Raw genomic sequence first — 22,164 nt, forward strand, 5'->3', positions numbered from 1 at the left:
GTCGAGAATAAGAGTAGAAGGAAGAACTTTCTAGAAGGAGCCAGACCCACATTGTGACTCCTCTGAGCTGTGAAAGAGCTTGGTAGGTCGAGGAAGGGAAGGTGGCCAGTATCTGTGGGCAGGTGGCTTCTGGGGCAGAGGGAACCTGTGAGGTAGGGTGGCAAGCAGGGGCTGCCCCACCTGGGGCGGCCAGGCGGGCATTGGTATGGATGCTCGGGCCACAGGAAGCTCTGACGTGGTTCTCAGCAGAGAAGTCAAGTAACTGACATTTGCGCAGATCCTCTGGCTGCCTAGGGGAGAATTCATTAGAAAGAATGTAGGTGGCGAGCATGAACCAAAGGATAAATTAGCTAGAGGGGGCTTTCAGTCATCAGGAGGAGAGGCGATGCTGGCCAGGCCAGCAGAAGGCAGCAGACAGAGGGACATAGGCTGGTTCAAAATGCACCTTGGACATGAGACCAGCAGAATTCAATGGGGGCTGATTGTGTGGGGGCGTGTGAAAGGTGACTGTCAGGCTTATGGGCCAATGGCAGAACACACTGGAGAAGGAGAGGCTGGAGATGGAGTAGTTTAGGAGGAGAAAAACAGGTTCCATGGCGCCTGCGTTCTTCCTACAGCCTCATCACACTATCCCTCTTTCCAATCTCGCCCTCTAAACCAGAGTTCCAGAAGCACAGGGGTCACACCTACTCGGTTCACTGCTCTCTTCTGACTGGGGAAGCCGTGTCCAGCACCCAAAGGTGCCCAAATGTCGACTGCATTAGTTCCCCAGCTCTGCCGTGACAAACAACCTCAAATGGAACGTCTTGGAACAACCATCAAATTTTACTTCCTCATTGTTCTGGAAGTCAAAACTCTGAAATGAAGGTGTGGATGGGGCTGGCTCCTCCTGGAAGCTCTGGGAGAACCCCTTTCACATCTGTCCCCGGCTCTGGTGGCCGTGGTTCTCCTTGGCAATCCTCAGCTTGGCGATGCATGGCTCCCGTCTCTGCCTCTGCCTTCCTATCACCTCCCCCTTTGCATCTCCTCCCTCCTCAGGACGATCTCTCTATAATCCTAACTTCATCACATCCACAAAGGCCTTTATCCGAAGGGGGTTCACATTTGCAGGTTCTGGGGGTTCCGACACAAGGCTGGTGTTGGGGGGGATGCAATTCAACCCATCAATTGACAAAATAGGCAAATCACATCTACTTCATAATCACTTGTCAGAGAGACGGGACTAGCCAGGGCCAGGCCCCCGTACACTCCAGATGACCTTACCGGTCAACGGAAGGACGAAGCCTGACTCCAGTGCTTTTTGAAAGCCAACCCTCAGCTTTTCAACCAACTCTCTTAGGGAGCATTTGTGTGCATCCTCAGTTTCTCTAAGTTCATTATTTAGAAATGTGTCCAGAGCACAGCCTCTCAGGTAGAACTGACTCACAGTCGATCAACTGGAAAGACTCAGTCACAGTTAAAAGAAGTTTTAACATGTCAAAGGTGAACTTGGTGCCCTTGTGGTTGGAGCTGATTTTGTGCCTCTTCCTGCCAGGATGGAAAAGGCAAAGGGTACCATCTCTGAGTTGGGGCCTCACAGCACCCACCCCCACCCTGGGCCCTCTCCCCCCTCAGGCCTCCTGCTTGGCCATCTCTTCTCCAATTCCCAACTGGGAAGCAGCAGGTGTGTGAGAAATACTGCTTGAAATGTCTTCATCAAGGTGCCTGGACCTCCCACCCTGTGCTGGGGACAGAGAGCCCTTCACACACACCTTAGTTCCTGGGCAGCCTCCTCTCTACAAAGCCCACCTGTGCTGATGGTCCCCTTCCATCATGAGGCCACTGATTCTGGAAATAAATGCATATGAGCTGCTGCAGAGTGGGAGGGGAGCCTGGGAGCCCACTTTTGGGCAGAGAGGCCTCTGAGCAGAGGGGGGCCTTCTTGGGGTACAAGCTGGTCTTTCCAAGTTACTCTTAGATTCGGGAACCCAACTCCTCCCTACCTGAGACAGTCCTCCCCAGGGTTCTACTTTCTAGAAACCCTGCCCCACCTCAGGCCAGGCCTCCTCCACCAGCCTCACTTCAACACAAAGGGGTTGGTATCCCCTGACTCACGACCAGTAGGGACCAGGTCCCCAGTGAGGCAGAGAACATTGCAGGTAGACAGCAGGGAGGCATGTGAGGGACCCAGAGGTGAACACTCATGGGCGGCGGGGTAGGAGGGGTGCGGCAGCTCAGGGTCTGCATAGGGGTGTGGCTGAAACTGCCATACCACAAGTAAGGCCAAAGTGACTCCGTGGGTGACCAGACCCAAGAAATGTCCCTTTCACTGGGGCTCCCAGCCTCCGAGTGCCCTGTCTCCCCTAACTGAACCCTCCAGGACGGGGTATCCCACACCGCAGACCACCCAGCCTGGGCGTGCTGCTCTTCTAAGCATGTGGCCGCCAGCGCTGTCCTGCTAGCTGCTCCACCCAAGGCCTCTTTCCTCGCCTCCCAGGGGCTCCCCTAAAAGCCACTTCAGTCTGTGCCCACTTGTCACAAAGTCCCAAGACAGCTGGGTTTCAGTGATGCATCATGAATAAAGGGCCCGCTTGGCATCTGCGCCCGCTCTATGGCTCCACGGCGGGTCCTGGGAGGCCTGTCCTCCGCCCAGGGCCCACAGGGCAAACCCAGTCGCCCCTCTGCAGTCCTGAAACTGAGCCCCGGGGTGCCTGGCTGCAGCAGCAGAAAGGCACTCTTGCTGGAATCCCTCGACGAACCGATGAACGGCAGCGACCCGCTTCCTCCATCTGTTAGCAGCCATCGCTAAGATGCTCTGGAACGCTGGGAGTTGGGGGTTAGCCCTTTCCTTTTTCTTTTTGCCTTTTTTCAAATATTTACGAAGAGACTTCCCATGTATCCTGGCACGTCTTCTCCACCGTGGGTGTCAGCTGGGAGGGCTCACACAACAAACTCCAGAAGGTATTTTCCCCAAAGCAGCATCTGGTTCCGTTGGCAAGTGCAGTAGGCCCTTCGCAGGGAATTGGCCGGAGCAGAGCGGGGAGGAGCTGCAGGCTGGCAGCCACACGGCTCCAACCCCCCAACCCAGCTCTGGCTCTGGGATGCCTCAGTGGATGGAGCCGGGACATCCCCAGAGAGCAGGGTACACGTCTGCCACTTGACATCCCACAGCCCAAGGCCCTGTGCGAGCCGGGACCCAGAACCCCACTTGATTCTTGCTGCCCTTCAAGCTCTCTGGTCTGATGCCAAAGCTCCCCCATTCTCCCAAGTAAACCCCTGGGTGGTGACCAGTTCCCTATGGCCCACTCCAAGGGTCTTCTTTGGTGACCATTCCCAGTAAGGAAGATTGGTGAAGAAATGCTAGCTCAGTCCCTGAGTCCCCAAGCTCGCCCTTCCCAGGGGGCCTTTCGGAAGCAGGGCTGGAGCCCTCCCTGTTTCTCCCAGATGGGACTTTCCCACCTGCAGGGTGAGAAGGCAGAAAAATGGTAGATCAGCATGACCCACAGGAGGCATAGAGAGAACCAGTTAGGTAGCAGAGCTAGAGGTGACAAGGACAGTCTTGCAGAATCTCTCAGATCACCTCAGCCTAACAGCCACCTCCCACACTCATCTGGGGGCACATCCAGTCAAGCTGATGCCAGGAGCCCCCAGCCCCTGTTAGTTACCCAGACCCTAAGCCGGGCTGTATCTGTTGGTAAAGATTCAGTTGAAAATCGAACACTTTCCAAGAGAACGTGGGTCCAAAGGCATCACGGCCTTGTGCTCTGGGTTGCCCGTTAGGGATCACTTGACAGCTATAAAACATATTGTCGTCTACCTCAGATGCTTAGAATATCTGGGAGTGGAACATATATTTCAAAATTTCCCAAGCCATTATCAAAGGCACACAGAGTGGAAAACCATTGAACTACAGAAAGAATATATTCCCTGAAGACAGACAGTCCTAGAATGGGATCCTAGCTCTTTTGTTTACAAGCTGTGACCTGGAATAAATAACTTACCTTCTGGAAGCCTCAGCTGCATCATCTATAATGCGAGGCTAACATCACCTTTCTTGTTAAACGAAGCCCAGCACATAGAACCAAATGACAAATTAATCCCATTCCATCACAATTCCATTTTCTGGGACAAGAGATTGTTGATGTTGGGCATGCAGAGCATCCTGCAAGGCAGCCGAGGAGGCTGCTGGGAACAGCCGCACCTGGTTCCGGGGGTGCGTGGAACTGTCACTGCAGACCTGTTGCCTCCCGTACTGCAGAACAGTTACAGGGTACACGCCTGGGTGCAGAGGCTGCCAGAGGGCAGTGCAGTCTCTGAGCAGTATGTCGGCCAGTGACCACTCCCCAGATACAGCACCAGAGAATGTTTCTCCTGAAATTTTAGAGGTCCTAGAACAACTAAAATATCAACTCTAAGAAGTCAATTTGTCTTCCACCTTGTTTGAGTGGAAATGAGTCAATGTCAGCTGATGGATCTGAGAATTCACTCTGCCTGGTGCCGTGGGTCAGGATCGGGGGGAGAAAACATGAGACGCACAGTGGTCATGTCAGGGAGCAGGTGCTTCTGGACAGACACACCTTGACACAGACTTGCCCTCAGTGATTCTGAAGGTCAGCTAAAGAGAACCCCCCCACCCTAGTCCTTGGTGCATGCCTTGGCACTCATAGACGTTACTTCTTACGTTATGTTATATGAATCTACTGGGGACATCTGCTGATGGGTTTGTATCACAAAGGGGGCTTGAGTCTGGTGACGCTGGTAATTGTTGGTAGATTAAAATATCAAATAACTTAAACCTAATTGTCAGGGAGTATTAACAAACAAGATAAAAAAAGCTATCACGTATTTAGCATATACTTAAATAAAATGATAAGCATGGGTGCGAGAGCCAGGCTGCTGAGTCTCAGCACCATGAAACCCTTAGCTTTCTTCACCTCTTTAGTAAAATCAGACTAGTACCTATCTCAAAGAATTTTGGGGAAAAAAAAATCAAATGAGTTCACGTATGGTAAAACATTTAGAATGAAGCCTGGAACATAGGACGTGCTAAATAAAGACTATTAGCCTTTCTGTGTCAATGCTTTCCTTGGGTTTCTTTATTCTGTACCATCACCCACGAGGCAGGTGCTTGGTTGCCCATTTTACCAGGGCCCAGAGTAGTTCAGTTACTAGCTGCAGGTGACAAAGCAGGACTGGAAAGAAAGGTCAGCCTGAATCTGATGACCTTCCATCTTCCAAAGGCCTTGGGGAGAAAAGCAATGAAAACCCAGAACTCTTCAATGACCCAGTGAGCAGGAAGAGCTGACAGAGGAAGCAGAGTGCTCATGTTCAATTGATATCGGTGATTCAGAAAGACACCTGCAGCGTAAAGCAAGCCCTCCCACCCTGCCGCAAGCACAGCGCCAAGGGGGTTGAGCAGCCCACCTTCAGCAGGCAGCTGAGAGCTGTAGGAGGCAGGGGACAAAAAGGACGGCGTGATACCCGGACCTTCCCCAAACCACACCTTGCATTTCGCAACCAGGCACTTGGCAGAAAAGTTGCACACAAAAACACTCGCCCTTTCTTCCGGCTGCAGCACAAGGCTGGTATATTTTAGGAATGAAAAGCTTTGCTTTGGTAAAAGCACAAATGGCACATGTTGGTGAAAGAATGTGCTGTCACTGACCATCTTCCCACCCCCGTTTTCAAAGGTTCCAGCCTCCTGGCCCTGACCATTTCTTCCTTGGAGTCCTCAATGCTTTGAGAGTCGGCTCAGTTTCAGAGGCTGGCTGAGGACAAAGAAACCTCTAGGCCTGTTTGTCCTGTAGAGTGTTTTGAAAAGAATGTTCTCAGAATAACCAGCTAACTCTCAAGCGTGCTGGGCTGGGAGCTCTGGTCAAGCCAGGCTGCCAATATCAATATGCTCATCAATGGAGCTGGTTCCTGAGCAACTTCTAGCTGGGAGCCCGCCCAGCACAGCCGCCCAGCACAGCCCCTAAACTGAGCTGGTCTGAAAGCACACAGGTCTTGAATAAGCCCACGCAGACTTCACGCTCAGTCCCCTGTTTTGTTTGCTATTTAACACTGACAGCAGGGTGCCAGGTTTTCCTCTTATGGACAGTAAACAGAAAACGGCCAGGAAACTGTAGCAGCCAGAAGCCACAGCTGACTCAGAGGAGCCATGGGGCACCTGGGTTAGGGGCTGGGCACCAGGGCAGGAGTTGGGGTAGAAGCCAAGAGGGGAGGGCGAGTTCCTAAGGCCAGTGGCTAGAATTCTGGCACTTGCCATCAGCTTACCCGACCTGCTCGGAAAATGAACGAGCCGCCTAGCTTTGTCTAACCTCTCCACCTCCATGTGACTTTGATAGTCATTTGAACTTGATTTCATCTGGATAAATTAGAGGCAGAGGAGTGCAGGAGGAAGCAGGGCAGGCAGAGGGGCCTTGGCGCCCTCTGAGGGGCAGGCAGTGGGACACAGCACAGTAGTTGACAGAACCCAGCTGCAATCCAGGCAGGGCTGTGTTCAAGTCCCAGCTCCGGTTTTTTCTATTTAGCTGCAAACTCACCATTTACAAAATGTGGGTAAAGGTGTTCACCCTCTAGAAAAGTGGTCATGATGAACGGAAATGAGGCCACAAAGTGACCATCAGCCGGGAGACACTCACTAAATGCTGCTTCCCCTCTCTCTGCATTTCCAGGGGCTGCTCCCCATACTTGTAGAGATGTGCCCCCCTTTTATTGTGGCAGAGCTGAGCAAGAACACTGTGTATCCAGCTCAAAAGGGCTATCAGCGATAAGCAAATGAAATGGAATAAACCTGAACACACAAAGCCAAGGAGCATTTTCTGATCTGTGCTCTCCCTCAAAGGAACCTACTGAAATTGTGAAGGGGAAAAATAAAAAGTCATTCTTGCCCTGTGCATAATCTGATGGAGGGAGAGGCTTTCAGTACCAGGATCACAAGACATTCTTCTAGGATTCGGAGTAGCCTGGATGGGTTGCAGATAAGCTTCTCCCCTGAGCCAAGCCACGGAACCTTCTGAGACTCATCCCCAACCCTAGGCTACAGAAGCCTGAAATCACTCTTTCTATTCACTCAGGATATCTCCCAGTCTCCTCAAATCCCCCCCAGCTAAGCCTCCTGAAATCTCGGGAACCATCTGCTTTGGGCATAGAAATGAGATATTATAAAAAGTTGCCACACAAAGGTCACTTCTGAAGGACAAAAGGGGGAAAACAAAGGCTTTAATAAAGGCGTTCGGAACTGCAGCTCACAGGCTGCGTGCCCCTGGCTGGTAGAGGGCTGCTCCCTGCTCCAGGACTGCAGATGCAGCCAGCTCGGGTGGTTTTGACGTGCACGTTATGCAGCGTGAGCAGCCTAATACTGTATTCCTCTCCCTCAGCTGCCGCCCGCTTCCCCGCTTCACCCTGAACTTGGAATTGCTGAAGGTTCTGAGCTCATTACAGCTCTGTCTTCACAGCCTAAGTAAAGCAAAGAATTGAGATAATTGCATGAATGATCCAGTGAAGGGGGATGAAACCACCTTGTGTTGAAAAAGGTGGTTTGGAAGGGCAAGTCCAAAGGATGGTCAAGCGCCTCAGCGTCACGGCTGTCCAGAGAAGGAATATATGTGAGTACTCATTCCCTCCCCAGCAGTACAATATACACAGGGTGGCTCTCTGGGGGACGATGCCAAGTGTCTGGTCTCTCTGGAGCAAGACCAGTCCCGTGCCTTCTCCTAAGCAAGAGGTGGACTCATCCCTCTCGCTGATCTGGAAGTTGCTCATGGGATGCTGGAAGCTCCAGGGTCCTCAGGCAGCAGTGAAATTCTGCCATTTAGAGTTCTCTAATCCAGCTGAGCAGAAATTTCCAGATTTAAATTGAGCTCACTCAGGCATGATGAATGGTCTCAGACAGTCTTGAGTTTGCTCCAGCTCCCTTTGCTGGCGGTCAAGTCCTTATTTGACTCCACAGTGTTACCCTCCCAACTTCAGGACTAGAATATGGCTGCCAGTCAGGAGTTCAATGACAGAAAGGTAAACTGCCAACTCCCTACCAGAGAGTCCCCTGTCATTAACAGGTAATAACATGGCCAAGCAGTACTTGAAAAGGGCAAGGAGGTTGTTTGATATCCTTGAAATCCTGGCTTTGAAGTCACTCAGACCTGAGCCACCCGCCAGTTCCCAGGTGTGAACTTCAGCAAGTTACTCAACATTGCTGCGCCTCAGATTCCCCAGCTGTCCTGAGCTCCATGATGGTGAGAAGTAACAGAAGCTGTAATACACACCCCAGACAGCATTAGGCTGTCTCCAAAAAAAGGTGCAAAAGGCAGCATTTACTGCTGCTAAGAGAATGCAATGTGACAACAAAAGCTAATCCAACGGTGGACCAGAGCAGTGTCTCTCCCATGTGGGTTTGACATGTCCCGATCACCTGCCAGTTAGTCTGGAGTCAGCCTGACATGGTGATCATTCTGGCTCCTGGTCCAGTGCTCCCTGAGCTCTCCCCACCTTCCTTTGCCGGTGGAGAGTTAGAGATGGACGAAATGGTCGAATATGGTTCTGAAGAAGAGTTCTGTTCCATCTCCCGTTGCACTGATTGATGATCACTTGTTTGGTGGAGGGTCCCACAACCCAGGTGTCACTTCCCCTAACTAACAGGAGTTTGGGGGAAGCAATTCTTCTACAGGCCCTGCAGAGCAGATTCATTTATGACACTTCTATTTGTTTCTGTCAAAGCCCCTGAGAAAGGCTGCAAGCAGGACAGGCTGGAGAGGATGTCCCCGTGTAACCCAGCAGCTGACTCAGATGTCAGTTTTCACACCATGTTTCATGGAACCCTAGGCCCACAGGGGTGTCTGGGGGGACTGCAGTTGTGGGTGGACAGACACAGGGACTCTGGGCTCCTCACTGACCCAGAGCAGTCCCAGCTCTGACCTACAAGGCTAGTGGTAGCAGAACAGGATTAATTATGTTGAGTTTCTGTTTAAGATTTACTTTGAAACAAGGATTTGCTTCTGAAAGAAAAACGCTCAAGATTGACCTTTCTCAGAGTTTCTGGGAACACAGACACTTGACTTCATCTCTGAAAATATTAGGGACAGAGACAGACAGCTCCTATCTTCTGGTCCACTTAGATGCACATTGGTCACATGTGGCCAGAACCCCAGACCAGGTGACAATAAAGTAAAAAGTAAAATAGAGGGGATGACCCTTGTCCTTTGAATATTTGGAAGGCAGAAAAGACATCCCAAAGGTAGAAGAGGCCAAAAAACTGCTAATTAATGCAGTCACTTGGGCCCTTGGGGCTATATTACTTTGTAATGTGTTTTCCCTTTTATTTATATCCCCCTCCCTCCAAAAGATAATTTTCCAGGGGATGAGAAACACCTAGCAGCAAATATTCGCTAAGCACTCGACATATATGCCAAACATGGGAAAGACTCACAGTCTTGTGGGAGGGAGATCAGTGGTTCCAGAATGGGGTAATTAATTTTCTCTGGGGCGTGGCCAGAAAGGTGCCATAAATGAGGCAAAATTTAAGCTTTGTCTTGCAAGAATAGCAGCTCTCCAATATCAGTTTCCTGGGGTCCAGAGCAGCATCGGACAGGAGTATAGGCAGGTGTGTGTAAAGAAACACTGGATGTCCTGGTGTTCATTTCTGAGGCTTCCTGGAGGAAAAAGTTGGAGCAGGATGCTGGAGGAGGAGTAGGAACTGGCTCTAGAGAGAAGGGAGAGTGTCCAGCTTGGGACTAGGCCAGCAGTAAAGGCAATTAAGCGAAACCAGCAGGGCTCGGGGTAAGGCTGCCAATAAAGGGGAGATGAGGGAAAGCCAGTTAAGCTCGAGTAGAGCAAAAGATAGAAATAAAGGTATTAAGAAAGAGCTGCGGAGGAAGCGGGCAACGGCTGGGGGCTGGAATAATTGAATCTCATATAGTTGGATATTGGCTTTAGCCAATAATAAGCCATCAGAAATGTGACCATAGAGAAGGACCCATCCTCACTCCACCCAGAGTCCAGGTCCTCTCAGCCCCTTCCAGGGGATCTGGAGGAACTGGCAAGAGTAGAAGCCACCTGGGTTGGGAAGCGGGGTGACCAGAGCCTGGTCATGAATGTGTCTCCCAGCTCTGAGCACATCTGGGGCTTCTGGAAATCTGACATGAACACTCTCACTCCCACACTCATTCCTCTACCTTCATCGAGAGGTAGAAGCACAAACATGCACATGGAGGAAGTAGTGACAGCAGAAAGAGAAGAGAGGAGAGGAAAGGAGAGGAGAGGAGAGACTCTCACGTATTACAGAGTCCCTACGGCGAGGCAGGGTGTCCTGGGTTGGGTAAACGCGGTGGTTGGAGACGCGGCTTCCCTTCCGTCCTCCTGGGGAACCCTTGCCTCGGCTTCCTGAGCTCTAATAATGTGAATGAACCCTGGGAGAGGAAGAGAGCGCGCGAGGGAGGGGAAGGGAAGGGGCACAGGGACTGGAGCGGAGGGGAGGGAAAAGCCGGGCTGGGGGAGACCGAGCGCAGAGGAGCGCCAAGCCGGGCGGGGCCCGGGCGCGAGGGGCGGTGCCGAGGGGCGTGGGGCGCGGGGCGCGGGCCGGGAGCGCGGCGGCAGGCGGAGGCGCGGAGGCGCGGAGGGCGCGGGGCGGAGGCGCGGGCCGAGAGGGAGGAGCCCCCGGCCACCGCCGCCACCGCCAGCCCGCCCGGCGGCCCGCGCAGTCCGCACTCGCCGCGGCGCCTCGGAGTTTGAGCCCCGCGCGGCCGGAGCGCAGGCACGCCCGGGGCGCGGGGTCGGAGCGCGCAGCGCGGCGCCGCCCCCCGGCCCTCGGCCCCCCAGCCCGGGCGCCCCCGGAGCGGCGCGCGGAGGGAGGAGGGCGGGCGGGGCCGGCGGGCGGCGGACTATGAGGCGCCCACCATGGTGCGATGCGACCGCGGGCTGCAGATGCTGCTGACCACGGCCGGAGCCTTCGCCGCCTTCTCACTCATGGCCATCGCCATCGGCACCGACTACTGGCTCTACTCCAGCGCGCACATCTGCAACGGCACCAACCTGACCATGGACGACGGGCCCCCGCCCCGCCGCGCCCGCGGCGACCTCACCCACTCGGGACTGTGGCGGGTGTGTTGCATCGAAGGTAAGGACCCCTCCCCCCAGTGCGCACACACAGGGCGGACACACACTCGCTGCCTGGGGCACCGGCCGAGGGAGGGGGTGGGCGCGGCGCCCGCTCCGCGCGAGACACAAAGGAACCAGAGCGGGTGGGTGGGTCCCCTCGCGGCCAGCTGTGCACCAGCCCAGGTCCTTCCCGGTTAGGGACCTCCCCAATACACCGATCCCACAAACTCTCCACTCGCACGCGCACACCCCCTCGCACACAGACACAATGAAACACACCGAAACTCGCGCGCGCGCGCGCAACCCAAGACCCGAGTGATCCCCAGGGGCCGCGCCGGCGCCCCCGGGGGAGGTGAAGGCTGGCGTGGGGGCGGGAGGAGACTGGGGTTGGGGGGAGCGGACGCAGGAGGAGGGGGATAGGTTGCTTGGCAACCGGTGTCTGTGCGATTGCTATGGGAACTGGCCATCCTGGGGCGGGGCCGGCTGGGGGCGGGGAGCGCTGGGGCCGCCAGGCTTTCGCTCCTGGCCCCCGCGGGTCGGGGGGGGTGGAGTGGGGGCTGGGTCCCGAGCGGGTCTTGGGGAACCAGATTGACCCTGGCTGACGGCCACTTTCTTTTACACCTGCCCATCCCTCCATGCGCGGTGGGGAGGTGGGGGGAGCCGACACCGAGTGTCTCTCAACTGAGGCAGCGAGCCCTGGTGGCGGCCCCTAGGCAGAGAGACTGCGGGAGACCTCCGTGGGAGGGACATTGGCGTGCGCAGGGCCATCCACGGACCTGAGAGGGGCGTGGCCGCCCGGTTGGGGCGGGACGCTGTGACCCCCAAATGCTCCACGCAGTGGAATAGTAGGTGTGGTGAGATTGGAATGCATCTGGGGGCCGGGATTGGGTCCTCCCGGGACTGTGGGGACAGCTGCCCCCAGGGGAGGGACCGACTGGATGCCTCGGATGCCAAAGGGCGCCTACCGGGCATCCTTAAGCCCAGTTGCGGAACTTGAACTAACAGGTGGCAGTGGAGGGGCTGTCTGGTCCGGGCCAGGTTGGTCTTGGCTGCTTGGTCTTGGCTCTCAGATTGGAGATGGGAGCGGGGAGCTGGTAGAGCGGGGAGTTGGTGGAGCGTCGCTTTGCTATTTCAAAGAACAATTGGACAGAGTTTCTTTTTTGTCACCTTTCCCCGTGTGTTCAGGCCGCCCCTCCAGTTTTTTGGAAGTTCTTCCATCCTCACCACCTTTCCCGCAGCTACATCCCCTGCCTCTAGTTCAACATGTGGGGATGTGGCGGAGGCTGGCAGATAGCATTTTCCCAGCAGCATTTGGAGTCATCTGAAAGGAGGCTCTGTAAAGCTGAGGCTGCTTGGAGAAGTGGAACTTGCTCCTTTTGTCCCCTCCAGACCATGCCTGTTCTCCTCTGGAATCCTGCCCACCTCCCCCTCCACACACATCTAAAAAATGGGGCTGCTCTGCCCTTTGCAGTTTGACACTTAATGCCAGGGCTACCGTGGAGGCTTCAATTAGCAGAATGTGCCGTTAACAGTTCGGAAACAGCCACACAAAGGAGCCACTGGGCCCACGATCACACCCTCCTCTTTTCTTTTGAAAAAACATCATTTTGGGTGTGCAGTTGCTCAGATCAGAACACCTACTCCTCTCATCTGGAGAATGTACCCACGTCACTACCTGCCACAGCACCTGAGTTGGATACAGAGCAGGGGCTGCAGTGCCCCCGTGTTCTATCTCATAGGCTCCACTCTGCGTGGTACAGTAAATCATGTGGCCCGTCGCCCCCCTTCCAAGAAATGGGTGGACTTGGGGCCTTCTAGTTTCCCAGCGGAAACTGGAACTAACTCTTCCACCCCGGCACGCCGGGCCTGCACAGGGACTCCAATGCCTTCTTTATTAATTCCTCATCCTAATTAGGATTGATGCTGCACTTAGCATCTTGCCAGCTGCCTCGAGCCGTTTGCACTCGCTGTTCATCAAGACAGCCCAGAGCTGATCTGGGCAGCTGGCTCCGCTGGCAGAGGGAGCCATCTGGGGGACTTCATGGAAAGAACTGGGTTGCCTCTGTCATTTCCCCAAAGCTCGGGGCTCTGAGGGCCAATCTGGCTATACAGCCCAGGGCCAGAACGTCCTCTTGGGACCCAGGGCTAGGAGAGCTGGTTCAGGATTCCTTGATGTGGCTCGAATCATCATGACAATCCCATAAGTGGGTGGGAACTGCCAGCTTATCTCATAAAAACACATCCTGGAAGCCGACAGCTCCCAGAGCTGCTGACACCACTTACGATGCCTGCCAGCAAGTGGCCAGGGCCGAAACCTAGACAGCACATTAACCCCAGGTCACTTGCTGGGGGCCTGGAGAGAGGTACCTCCATGCTGGCTTTTGTGTGTGAAATGCATTATTTCCACCTGTTCTCTTGCAAAATTCCCCCAAAGCATTACATCCAAACCAAAAAGGGGCGTGGGGGAGGAAAGATCAAATATCTGAGCTGAAACTGAAGAAATACTGCAGCGAGCCACTCATGAAGCTCTGGGTGCAGCCGCAGAACTCTGATGGGTCTGCTGGCAACTCGCGGAACAGCCAGTTCAGTTTCCGATTGTTTCTCATAAATGATGTGGCTGGATTAGGAAAGCCCAGCCCTCTGTGTGCTCAAGGTGTCCACGCAATCTGGCAAGGATAATTGCTGCGCCTAGCGTCACCAGGGCTGCCCTTGTCTCAGCCTCGCTGTGCCCCCAAAGCAGCTAACGTCCCCTCCTCATGTGCCTCCCTGGTGGACCCGTGTCAGAATACTCAGTGTGCAGAGCTGTGCATTATCCCACCAGAGAGGCTCACAACAGCCCAGAGAAGAAGGGATGCTGTCTTTACTCCCACCTGCAAACCAAGGAACAAGCCCAGGGAGGTTCAGGACTTGGCCAGCGGCAGCCAGACCAGATTTGAGGCTCTGTCTCACTACAAAGCTCTTCCTACCATGTCATCCTGCCCTTTCACAAACAGCTTCTGGGTTGCCATTAAAAATAGAACTAAGTACTTGACTACCCAGTGGAGCCCTGCTCTGAGGTTGGGCTGCCAGCAGCAAGAAGCATTTGGAAGCAAGAAGGAACAACTGATACACAAATTGCAAAATTCAGACTTCCCTTCCTTCTCCTTCCTTCACTCTCTATGGCTGGCTGTCTTTCTCTCAGTCTCTTGGTGCCTGTCTCTGTCTCTCTCTGTCTCTGACCTTCTCTCCCCCCCCCCCACTGTGTTCTGGACTAGCCTGTCACCACCATAGTCAGTCATCTGCTCACACCCTCCCTGAGATCCTCGCCTCACTCTTCGTATCTTTGGTGACCCCCAGCCCAGGCCGGGGACGTAGGGAAGGGGGACTAAATTTTCTTCCAATCAGAGGTGTCACCAGCCAACATTAACTCCCTCTCAAATACATTTTGGCATGGGGCAGGGTATAGAATGTGAACAGACATGACGGAGTGTGTGCAGGACAGGAGACCTGGTGTAACCATGGAGGGAGCAGGACACTCTGCCCAGGAGCAGCAGCTCCTGCCAAGGCCCCCAGAGGCACCTTGAACTCCCAGGCATTCAGCAGAGCTGCAAGGCCAGGGCCTGTGAGGAGCCCAGTGTCTGTGCTCCCAGGAGAGCTCTGAGCCCAGAACACATGGTCCTGGCAAAGCTGAGCCTCGGGAGCACCCGTCCCCTCCACGTCCTCCAGGTCCCCCGTGATGAGGCTGCATCCAGCATGCTGTTAGAGCCTTTGCAAGACAGCCTGGACTCCAGGGGTGGCCCCTGTGCCTACTTTGTGCCAGCCCTGGGCTGAGCACTAGTGGGAGCAAGTCCTGTAACCTGATGATCTTCTTCCTCGCCTGGGCGGCATCCCTCACACCATCGTCCCCAACCTGTGTTCACACCACGGCCATCAATCACTCACTGAAGACCTTCGTATGACTCACATTGTGGCATGCGATGGCCAACAGCACTTCCGGGTCAGTATTTGTCATCGGGCTTTCAGAGGTGGAGAAGACGAGACTCCAGATGGCGCAGCTTCTGAGTACCAGGCACGCCTTCTGCCCCCAGATCCCGGCTGAGGGTGGAGCACAGCTCAGGATGGAGGGATGAGCTGGCTGTCCATAGCCAGGGGCTATCCTCCTGTAGACCACCCAGGTCAGGGAAGGAGCAGGGAAGGGGGTTGTTTTCATCAGCTCTGGTTGACCACAGAATAGGACCCAGATAGACTGGGCCCTTTAAAGGACAGGCAGTCCCTTCTCACAGTTTTGGATGCTGAGAAAGCAAGATGGAGAGGCCAGCTGTTGGGCTTCTGGTGAGGTGGCCTGCAGGTGACCAGCTGCTCACAAAATAGGGAGCAGGCTGCTGAGTCTCTATTTCTAAGAGCACTCAATCCAGTGTGAGGACCCTTTCCTCATGTTCTCAGCTAAACCTCATCACCTCCCAAAGTTCCCATCTCCACTTATCCTTGTTCATATTGAGAATTAGGGCTTCAGTATATGAATTCAGAAAGCACACAACAACTAGACCATAATAGGCCTTCCGTTCTGTCCCTGCTACATAGCTGCACCCTGGAGGTCCCTTGTTACATCTGTCTTCCGTTAATTCCTTGCTCTGTCTCTTTTTTTTTTTTTGGCGGTGCTGAGGATTGAACCCAGGGCCTCGTGCTTGTGAGGCAAGTACTTTACCAACTGAGCTATATCCCCAGCCCTTGCTCTGTCTCTTTAACCTCCTCTGTTCTTTACGTCTTTCTTCTTGGGAGGGAACACCAACTCTTTTTCACTGGAGTTAGCTGATTTAGTGAAGACGAGCTGGGGATCTTGGTGGAGCCCAGCCTGAGGACTAGCTTAATGGTCCTATCACAGCTGGCTTTGGAGAAGAGGGTTTCAGAAAGGCTCGGTAGGAAATCCAGCAGGGCTGGAAAATAAATCTTCTGTGTCAGTCTCCCCAGACTGAAAACTTCTAAGACATAGTCACATAGGTACCAAGTAGAAGGGGCCTCAGGTGACTGGACCCAGAATGTCAGAGGTGAGGGAGGCAAGGGACCAACCTCAGTGGTGAAGTGTTGGGGAGAAAGCCTGGTGGACTCTTGTCTCCTTATCTGAAAATGGAGTTTGGTGTATCTGGAACATTCATCCTACCTCAGACTTCCTGCCACACAAGGCCCAGAGGGCTGCACCCCTAGCTTCCAGGTTAAGCCTAGTTCCATGTGGGGTCTCTCCAAGGGCTGGTGCAAGGGGAGGCTTCTCCAGCTGAGAAGCCTGGGCGAGTTCAGTGCTTCTCACACTCCCCTGCAACACTCCATGGGGTACGAGGCACCTGGCTGTCAGGCACACTTCCGTTCCTTCATTCATTCTGCACGTGCTCACTGAACACCTGGGTCATGGCTGAGGGCAGGGCTAAGTCCTGATGGTGACGTCATGGCTGATTTGTGTTCTGGTTAGAGCACAGCAGGGGTGTTCTCAGGAGGCTGGGGAGGACTGAGGTCTGTGGAAGCCAAAACCTGAACCACAAAAGGGATGCAGAAGATGACCTTCCAGGGAAAGGAAGAGACCAGCAGGCTCCCTGAGGCAGGACAGCCCACTCAGGGTGGCCGATAGGCATGAGGAGGGCGGGGCGGGCCGGGGGGGCTCAGGCCAAGGTCAAGCACCTGCCTTATTTCACAAGGGGCCACTGCTACTGGAGGGCTGGGCCAGGGGTGTAGAGGGATCTGCTTTCAGAAAGCCCTCCAGCTGCCTGTGGAGAAGGGAGACTCCAGAAGGCAGGAGGCCTTCAAGAGACCCGTCTGCACCTTGTGGCGGTGACCAGAATAGAGACCTGGGGCCAAGTGGCAGCAGCAGAGATGTGAGAGATGGAGGGCGGGTAGAGAGAAGAGGTGACTACCCAGATCTGGGGCACCCGCAGCTGGCCAGCTGGGGGCACCACATCCAAATGGGGAAGATGGAAGGGTAATTGAGGGAAGAGAGTCGAGGACGTGCCCGGGGGCTCCCAGGAGTTTGACAGTACCACCCTGCACCTGCACAGCGAACGGCAGTGCCGGAAAGTTCCATGGAGCACAACTCAGGAGCCCCTGAAAACTCAACAGGCCCAAGGCAGAGTCCGTGGTCAGCTGCCCCTCTCAGCAGGGCTGGCTTTCTCAAGCTGGGCACTGCTCTTTCTGGGCCCTCATTCTTTGCTGGGGTAGAGCAGGTCTGTCCTGTGGCTTTCTCCAACTTTGACCACCAAACAGCTTTTCCAGTGTTGCTGCACATCCCCCAAGAGGCAAAACTGTCCCTGTGGAGACCACCGGTCTAGGGGAAGCATCCTTTCGGTGGGCAGGGGCAGGGGCGGTGGGGGCAGCCTGACTGCTGGTAGCTGTGGGCACTCGGCTCCTTTCTTCCCTTCAAGGAAGCGCCTGCTAGTGGATGACCTGGTGCCTGCGCTAAGTACCCGGCTCCATTCCTTTATCCATAGCAACACTTACCTGCCGGTCACGCCCCACTGAGGGTCCACCTGGGCTGAGACTGCTGGTGGGCCCAGTCCTCACACTGCACATTCAGGAACTCAAGACTGATGAGGCAGAGTGACTTACCCAAGGTCACGTGGCAGTCGTGAAGGTCATTAACAAGGGAACTGAAGTGGGGGGGGGTGCTGCTGGGGCTCTGTCCCCAGCACAACCTTGCTGTGGCAGGTACTGGGCAAAAGGTTGGCCGTGCAGCAGCCACAATGGCATGGAGTAGCCGCAGTCCGGAAGGACCCAGGCAACCTCTTCTGCCGGGTCCCTGCTGCGGGTCCTCAGTCACCTCCATCACAGGTGACCTTTGTGCCCTCCACACAGCAGGGGGCCCCTCCAACAAGGACCATCTCCCAGGCAGGGCTGGCTCTCCTGGGGACAGCTTCAAAAAGGGAACAGTTTCTATCCTCCAGGGCAAGACAGGTAGGGCCTGCCTAGATTTGTCCCCAAATCCCCACAATTCTTGCTTTTCACCGCCCACCCCGCCATGGCATAGGAGGCTTTCTTTTGGTATAGAGATTGAGCCCAGAGGCACCTTATCACTGAGCCACATCCCCATCCCTTTTTGTTTTCAGTTTTTATTTTGAGACAAGTTCTCACTGAGTTGCTGAGGCTGGCTTTGAACTTACCGTCCTCTTGCCTCAGCCTCCTGAGTCGCTGGGATTACAGGTGTGCACCACCGTGCCCAGCTGGAGACCCTCTCTTCTGAACAGAACATGGTATCAGGCAAAGGACAATTTTTTTTTCCTAGTGTGTCGATTTCTTCCTATGAAAAACTTTTCGAAGCTGTGAAAATTACTTCACACGATTTTACTCTGTTGAGTTCTTCCTCCTCCAACCAATAAAGAAAGGACGAGATAAATAATAAAAGAGGCGAGGGACTGGGATGGATATAAATTGAAAGGAGGAAAATCACATAATGGCTGAGTTCAGTTAGCGCATGCCTTGCCTGCCCCTGGTGGTGGGGCTGCTGGAGATAGACCAGTGTGCCTCTGAGCTTCCTGGGGGCCAGGACAAAGAGAAGAACAAAGTTTCCCGGGGTGCATATAATAAGGGGAGATATTTTGTCAAAGAAGCCCAGTTCTTTCTGATCCAGAGTCTTAGAAGAAATCTACTCCATGGCTCTTTATACAGGGGGCTTTCTGTCACATTACTGTGGACTCTGGTGGAGGCCAGAGGTCAGATTTGGAAGTCAGATGCCTTGAGTTCAAGTCCCAGTTGTGCCAGGTCACCGTGTGGCTTTGGGCGGTCAGCTCACCTCGGTGAGTTGTTCACACGTCTGGAAAATGGGATAATGAGCAGAGACTGGGAAAGCAGCCAGCGCACACCTACGGAGAGGTGCTCCCCGCACAGAGTGCTTGTTAGGACGCGTCTGGGTGGAAACGAAACTGTCCCTGGCCCCTGCATTCCGTGAGGCTTCTGGGTGTGAGCCATATGCGTCTAACGGAATGGAGCCAGGTGAGGGACTCGGCTGCCACCCTCCAGCACCCCCTGGGGACCCCCACAATGCCAAGCTGACAGTACTGCCCGTTAAGACACCAGACTCTTGGCTGGCTCCTGGACAGCACAAGATGACCTTATGCCTAACTGTGCTGACCACTGGTGTCTCCACTTCCCTGGAGCCAGACTAGGGGCAGGGGAGCTGCCACATTGGGATCTGGGAGGTGGAGATGTGCTTGGACCAAAAGAGTTATCCCCTAAAACATCAGGACCATTCTGTCCTGATGTCCACCCCCTGTCTGGACGTCTCCATCCTTCAAGCTGGCATCCTCTGTAAAGCCAACCCTACCCGAAATTTCCTTGGGCTTCTCCAGCATGTACCTGTGTGTCGCCAAGCCACAGACGGCTTTACTGTGCATGGACTCCTAAGGGCTTGGGGTCTTACCTGCCGCTGCTGGTGCCCCTCCCCCACGCATCTCACACACGTGCACAGATGTGTGCACACCTCTCCACGGGCTGCAGACCCACAGCAAGCTCTCTACGGTTGCCACATCCAGTCCCTCGGTGGACACGCTTAGCTAATGCTATTTATTGGTCCCTGCTCCAACCCCCACCGATGCCTCATCTCTGAAAGAGCGTGGAAAGGCTGAGGGGGATTTCTTGACTCAGCTCAGCCTCAGAGTCCAAATATGGTCAGTCTCAGGATGGGGTTGTGGCTCCGTGGTAGAGCACCTGAATAGCACGCATGAGGCACTGGATTCAAGCTTCAGCACCACGTAAAAATAAATACATAAAATAATGGTAGTGTGTCCATCTACACCTAATTTTTTTAAAATGATCACTCTCCCTGGCTCACTGCCACCAACCCTGTCACCTCCTGGCCTTGGGGACAGGGGCAGGGTCTCACCCTTTCCTGCCCCCATGAGTTCATATGGAAGCAGCAGCAGCACACAGCTAGCACTAAGTCACAGGGACCTGGGTTTGAGTCCCAACTGTCCTTTGTCAGTGGTGTGTCTCTAAACAAATTGCCTAACCTCTCTGAACTCCAGTTCCTTTATTTATAATAGGGGCCACATAGAATCAAGCCCCGAGGTCACAGTGAAGGTAGGTGAGCAAACTCGCGTCAGTACCCCTCCTCTTGCCTGGCACCTCGTAGATATTGGAAACATCATTGCTTCTCCCCATTTCCATGCTTCCTTGGAAGTTTTCCCTGAAGAAATAAGATATGCAGATTTCCCTGCCACCTGAGCTGGGCCCCTCCGGGGTCTGCAGATGGAAGAACGGAGCCCCCCACCCCCGCCCCAGGGGAGACCGCGGCACTATTTCATCACCTTGCAGAGGCAGAGCCACCCTGAATGGCTCCCTTGAACCATAAAATCAGCGACTGACACCTTTGATTAGGAGCTGAAAGGGTCTGGTACCAAAGTAGTGCCCAGGCAGAGGTGGCGGGCACCTGGGCACATTCTCCGGGTCACGTATGCTCTTGAGGTGAGTTTGCCAAGTGCCCCGCGGCCTGACCTGAGGAGGAAGAGCCGCGAGCCTCCAGGAACCTCGGGGGCAGGAGCTGAATGGGGCTCTGATGCCCAGAAACAGAAAGCACCCGTGAGGGTGTTGGCCCGACCCGCTCGCCCACCAGCACTCGCCCACCAGCACCCGCCCAGCCGCTGCCACCCGCCAGGAGGGGAGCCACGCTCTGCTCAGGCTCAGCCCAGCCACAGGGCTCTGACTGTGAACTCCCAGTGCCAGGGATGGGCGAAGATAAAGGGTGACAGGGTTTGAGGGAGGCAGGGAGGTCTGTGGCCCTTTCCCAAGGCTGCCTCTAGCCATCTGGACAATCTTTGTCTTGTCCCTCCATCTCCTAGAGCCTTCTAGCCTTTCTCAGCTGGCTCCCTAATTGGGAAACATCCTTTCCTGGATCCTTCCTCCACCCACCCCTTTTCCTTCCCTCTTTCCTACCCCTTGACCCTCCCTCTAACCTCCCTTCCCTCCTCCCTCCTTCCTCCCTCCCTCCCTCTGCCCTTCCTCTGTCTCTAGCCCCACCCCCTGTCCACTGCCCGCCCCCAGAGGCCACAGTTGTGTGAATATTCAAGGAGTAGGCACTTGGGAAAGCTCTGTGAAAAGCAAAGTGGCTTTGCTCCGGCAGAGGCACAGCCAAGGGGACAGTGACTAAAGATGGTTTTCTTGGCACACTGCTGACCTGGCGTTTCTCTCTGACACCTTGGCAAGGAGCAGGCTTGCAGGTGGGAGCATCTCACGTGGGACAAGCTGCGGCTGGGGCACCCCCTCCTCTCCCAGCTGCTCTGTCTTCAGTCCTCCATCCAACAAGCTCTAGGTGTCTGTCTGCCTTGTGCCCAGCACAGTGCTGGCCGCTGCAGAGACAAAGTCCCTTCCCTGCCTTGCCCCAGTCCTGCGGGCTCCCTGGCAGAACACACCCGCAGCTTCTCTGTGCCAGTCTCCGCTTGCTCCCGCTCTGGGCCCTCTGCCTGGACGCTCAGAGCCCTGACCCGTCTCCCTGCTCACTCCACACACAGCCACAGGATCTCGTGGAAATGTCAGGCAGACCGTGTCATTCCCCAGCTCAACACCCTTCAAGGAGACCCCACCCCAATTGTGAAAAATTCAGACCCGGTACACTGCCCGATCTCCCAAGCCCCCTTGACTCCATGAGTCCCGTTCAGTCCCCCAACCTCTCCTACCAGGAGCTTCACTGTGCGGAGGGGCAATAAACGCAGTGCCATCTGAATCCTGTCTGTGTGATGGTTAGTGGTCCCAGAGCCAGCAGGGCAGTCAGAGAGACCTGGGTTGAATCCCACTCTATCCTGTGTTAGCTCTGTGACCTCGGACGGATTCCTTGGCTTCTCTGAACCTTAGTTTTCCTATTGGCAAAATGGGGATGTAATGACAGACACCCCCCACCTCAGAGAGTTGTCACAAAGATGGAATGAGATTGTGCCTGGAAAGCCCTGCAGATGGTCCCTGGCACATGGCAGAGCTGTCACTTGGAGAGCCTGCTGTGCTGAAGGGGCAGTTATTAGTTTGGCAAGGCCAGGGAACCAGGGATCAGCAGAAGATGATGCTGGGGAAGGAGCTGGCCTGGGCCCCAAAAGACCTGCCCTGCCAAGCTTGGAGGTGGCTTGATCCTAACCGCAGCGGGCAGCCATC

General features: G+C 54.8%; 1 protein-coding gene across 1 annotated transcript in view; it reads left to right on the forward strand.

Moving 5' to 3' along the window:
• Positions 1–10,654: 10,654 nt before the first annotated feature.
• The window catches only part of Cacng4 (calcium voltage-gated channel auxiliary subunit gamma 4), a 55,708-nt gene continuing 44,198 nt past the window's right edge, over positions 10,655–22,164 (forward strand). The window contains exon 1 of the mRNA XM_047547344.1: positions 10,655–11,092. Within this exon, the coding sequence (XP_047403300.1) occupies positions 10,873–11,092 (220 nt within the window). The 5' untranslated portion in view covers positions 10,655–10,872. The remainder of the gene's footprint in view (positions 11,093–22,164) is intronic.

The sequence above is a fragment of the Sciurus carolinensis genome, chromosome 3 (assembly GCF_902686445.1).
Source record: "Sciurus carolinensis chromosome 3, mSciCar1.2, whole genome shotgun sequence".
NCBI classification, from domain to species: domain Eukaryota; kingdom Metazoa; phylum Chordata; class Mammalia; order Rodentia; family Sciuridae; genus Sciurus; species Sciurus carolinensis.